Source organism: Aquarana catesbeiana, linkage group LG03 (assembly GCF_042186555.1).
Source record: "Aquarana catesbeiana isolate 2022-GZ linkage group LG03, ASM4218655v1, whole genome shotgun sequence".
NCBI lineage: Eukaryota > Metazoa > Chordata > Amphibia > Anura > Ranidae > Aquarana > Aquarana catesbeiana.
Window position 1 is genome coordinate 702,096,453 of NC_133326.1, and position 4,974 is coordinate 702,101,426.

General features: G+C 37.4%; 1 protein-coding gene across 1 annotated transcript; it reads right to left on the bottom strand.

Annotated features, from left to right (window-relative positions):
* Positions 1 to 945: 945 nt before the first annotated feature.
* LOC141134881 (toll-like receptor 12) lies at positions 946 to 4,051 on the bottom strand. Its single transcript, XM_073624311.1, has one exon. The coding sequence runs from the start codon at positions 4,049 to 4,051 to the stop codon at positions 1,238 to 1,240; it is 2,814 nt and encodes a 937-aa protein (XP_073480412.1). The 3' UTR covers positions 946 to 1,237.
* Between the last annotated feature and the right edge of the window lie 923 nt (positions 4,052 to 4,974).

Consider the following 4,974-nt stretch of genomic DNA (forward strand, 5'->3'; position numbering starts at 1 on the left):
AATATATTCCCTATTATGTATAAGAATAATTTAAAGGCTAAGTCCATCATTAATAAAAATAATAAATGCACATATATTTGTAGGAATAAAATATACAGTTATTACTTTTTTTTCACAGGAGCCTACCAAACGTTGCACCCGCCATCAGTGGATAGTGAGTGTAATGTCAGGTCCCTGCACACTCTCGATCCAACTATCTGTCCGTACCAAGGTATGGGATTTAATTTGGAGAGCTGGAAGAAGTTTCAATGTACTATGACTGTGGTAATCACTGCACTCACGTTCCATTGAGAATGCCAGGTCCATCTGCAGCAGTGGTAGACTGGACTTGTAGTTCATTCATTCAAAGCTCAAAGTTCATGCAGTACATGTCCCAGGTTTACAGTTTCTTTCTAAACCTAATTATAAGGTCCAACCTGCCCCTGTCCCCTCCTAATGTGGCGAATACTTGTGGCCAACCTGTCCCTCTTCTTTCCTGCCACAGCTGATCCAAAAACAGCTGTTGAAGGAGATGGCTGATTCATAGCTACAGCTTGTTTTGACTATGAGCACTGTCCCAAGACAAGCAATGCTAATAGGAATGCAATGGGAGTAGGGATGTGTCAGGCTTTGCATTCCTCTTGCTGTTGCTTGTCTAGGGAAAGTGCTCACAGCCAGAACAAGCCTCAGCTATAAACCAGCCGTCTCCTTCATAGCTGTTTTCGGGTCAGCCGCAGCACTAAAGGAGAGAGACAGGTTGGATCTTTTAACTAGGGTTAGAAAGCACTTAGAAACATGGGAAAAAGTACTACACGTACTCTGTACAATAAGGAAGAGAACTGTAAAAAATTATGATAGCTTTTTCTTAAAACTCCTTCTTTTGCATATGAACGTACAACCCTCATCCCTCCCTTTCTACCTTTCTCTCTTCCCCTCCCCTCCATGCTCTTCCTACATCCCCCTTTCTCGAACCTCTTCCCTAGCTCTTTCACCACTTTGTCCTCCATCACCCCTCATTCTCTCTCTCTTCTGTCATCCTCCTTCTCTTCTTTTCTTTCTCCCCCTTCCACACCCGCATTCCCCTTTTTTTTACATCTATCTATCTATCTATCTATCTATCTATCTATCTATCTATCTATCTATCTATCTTGCCTCCACCCCCTCTCCTTCCCTCTCTCTTTCCCTCTCTTCCCTCCCTCTCTCTTTTCACCTGTTTTAGGGGAATTGACAGTAATTCACATTTAAAAATGAACACATTTTATGTGAGCTTTCTTCCAGATTTAGCAATCACTTTACGTAGTCTTGCCCAAAATAGCTGCTGTCCATTCTCATGATCTGGCCAGTCCAGATAGGTCTTCTTATTCAACAGCTTTGTCAGTCTATGGTAATACTGCAGCTCTTCTCTTGAGATCTTATCAAGGAATATCAGAATCAGAGAATCCTTACTCTCCGTTAGTAGCTTGTATGTTGCCATCCTCATCTCAAGGGAACACCAATTACTTTGCAAGTAATTATGGGTAAGGATACAGACTGTCCATCTGCTGTTATAGATACTGTCCATAATGTTCTCCACAATGTCTCTGCCAACCTCAAAATCCCGGTTATGGATACATACTTTGAAGAATGGAGGACCCTTCTGCTCCAGGTTGAGAAGAAGTTGCTCTGTGACCCATAGCTCATCGTTTGTGTTGTAAGACACAAAAACATCATATTCATACTTTTCTTTGTGCTGGAGCCTGTGGTTCAGCCAGCATTTAACCATGTAGACTATGTAGAGAATATGCCACCGGATACTTTCATGAAAAAGAGATAGGCACATAAACAGCAGTGTGCACAAAAAGCTCAGTATGAACATTATGAAATCCAAATCACTCCGACAATTGTTATTTAAGAAAAATATAAAATTCATGCTGATGTGGTTGAGGAGACATTTCTGATGGTAAAAGTCAATAGCAGATACACGTGTGTTAGATTCCAGCCATGAGAGAAATCCTTTGAACTTACAACTACAGGGAAAAGTTGTCTGCAAAAAATAAATGTACTTCAATTTGGGCATTGAATCAAATACGATGGACTCAACCTCAAGCATGTTCTGATTTTCAATAATAAGAAATTCTAGATCCTGTAAATCACTAAAAACCTCCTTGGAATCCAAGCAATCTATTCCAGCATTCTTTAAATGTAAAACTTTGAGATGCGATAGTCTTTGAAAAATTGTATTGGCGTTTATCTGATTAAATTTAAAGATTTTATCAGTATCATGCAAATAAAGGAACTTTAATGATGGTACGTCTTTCAGTGAGTATATAATATCACTACTATTAGAAATATCCTGTGGATTTCCAGAATAATACAATTTTTCAAGTTTTGTAAAACTGGCAAGTGGGCTCCACTGTGCATCAGTATTTATAAATTGGACAGTGTTTTTCAAATGTAATTCTTTAGCTTCAGAGAATGCAACACAACTGAGGACTATGTCGGGTGAATCTATTTGTAAACTCTCGAGAAAATTAAATGCATCTAAAACATCCGCTCTCAAGTGGAAAATATTGGTCTTTACTGAGATATTTCTTAACGACATTCGTATAAATTTCCACCAATAGGAATCAACATTATAATTATAGGTTACCTTTATATCTTTAAGAAAGACATTTCTAAAAGCTTGTGAATTAAATGTACTGACCACATTTTCATATAAATTTAAGTGTCTTACCAAAAACAAGTTTGAAAATGTGAATTCGCCAATTTTGAATAGGTTGTTATGCTGAAGATTCAAAAGCTGTAATTGATCCAAACCATCAAAGGCCAAGTCATCGATGTAATTAATTTTGTTGCTCTCCAGGGATAAACTCTTAAGTTCTTTTAAGCATGCAAACTGTCCCTTCTGTAGCCTAAGTATATAGTTAAAAGATGCATTTAGATAAACCAGCTTCAATGTTGGCACAGATTCGTTTTTGCAAAATGTTAAACTTTCCAGGTTATTATATGATAAATCCAGTTCCAATAAATCATGTAATTTTTGCATTTGTTCTACCCCAATCTTATCCAAGTCATTGCCCGATAAATTTAACTTCTTTAGGTTTTTACAGGAGCCCCCGGAAGTGTTAATTTTATATATCCAGGAAAACATGAGAAGAAGTTCCTCCACTTTAAAATGAGAAGCACTAGCACAGATTTTAAATATATCAAATCCAGTGTTTTGTAATGAAACTGTTTTGATTGTCTTGATACCTGATTTATAGAGGTCTTCAATTTCAATGCCACTACTGTGAGAGGTAAAAAGCTCCAAGTGTGGAAAGTTGCAGAGAGACTTAGGTTGAATGATGGCTAACTGATTGTTGCTCAGGTCAAGGTGGCTGATATTAAAATCTACAAACTCTCCATAACTTGTAGAATTTTGTGAAGTAAGACAATCAGCTGTTCTAAGTTCTTCAATCATATTGCTAATTACAGAAAGTTTTTTTAAGTATTTGAATGTTCCTAGTGATGCTGTTACATCAGATAGATAACCGATGTTGTTATCTTCCAGTATAAGATTGTCCAAAAGATGAAGATGGTTATATAGTGAAATGTTGAATGCTGATAGCTGTATAGAAGATATTTTCAGTTCTCTTAGTGAATTTAATCCATAAAAAGTATCCTTATGGAATGTAATGTTAGTATCTGTAGATTCTGCCTGGATCCAAAGAGTGGTTAGTTGAGGAAGACCGCTGAAGGAACCAGGTTGGAGTTCAGCATCCCTTGTTACTATATAAAGAGCATTCAGTCTTGTGAATTGAGAGAAGACTTCAGCTTCCAGGGTCGATCCACGATAGTTGGTTAGGCAAAGCCAATCTGTTTCCAGTGGGGCTTCTTTCAGCGCCACGTGAAGATTTTCCACCTGGTCACAATGGACGGCAATGGAAAAATGTAATTCCTTAAATCCCCCACATCTGTCAAACTTCAGATCCATGAACTGTGCATAATATTTCTTTTCCAGAACCTGACAGTTCTGTCTTAGCACAGATTGACAAAAAGAACAAGCAGAAATCAAGTAGAGAATCCGTACGAAAATGGAGCTGTAAATATTCATGATGACTTTTTAAGGTCTTCTATGTCTAGCCAGCTGTGAAAAGGTATTAGCTGACATAGAGACTTTTTATTTGACCACACTTCCCCTTCATAACCACACAAGAAAACAAAATAAAAAAAAAAAGGGGAAATAGTTGGAGAAAATGTTTAAAGGAGGTTTCAAATCTCATTGTGAACATAAATGTTTTAAGTAGAAACCTTTTGTTTAATATAAAATAAAAATCAGAAATACTGAGTAATCCTGAACCCAGCGCTCTAAATGTGTAACCTGCACTTTCAGCCGCTATTAAAAAATATAAAAACCAGTATAAAAATATATGCCTAGTTGTAAAAACAAAGCATTAACAGCGCTCTATCTGAATAACAAAAAATATTTAACAATATGATATCTCATATAATGCAGTAAAGAAATCCTCTCATGTTTAGTAACATAATACATAAGCCTTGAGCGGCAGCATTCGCTGAAGTGTCTGTCAATCTACTATCAATTAGCATAAATAAAGTGGTGTGAAAAAACCCCACTCCTCCTATTGACAGTTTAATGAAGTGAAATACATATAATCAAGGCTTTGTAGTATGCTTCTGATCCAAAAAAGATCTTATTCTGTGAATCAATAGCTGCTACACCTTCACCAATCCACCTCGTGCACACCCCTTTGTATATCCAGTATTAACTGGGCCTGTAAATTCCTTCCAACTGTAATGCCCCGTACACACGATCGGACATTCCGACAACAAAATCCATGGATTTTTTCCGAAGGATGTTGGCTCAAACTTGTCTTGCATACAAACGGTCATACAAAGTTGTTGGAAAATCCGATCGTCCTAAATGTGGTGACGTAAAACATGTACGTCGGGACTATAAACGGGGCAGTAGCCAATAGCTTTCGTCTCTCAATTTATTCTGAGCATGCGTGGCACTTT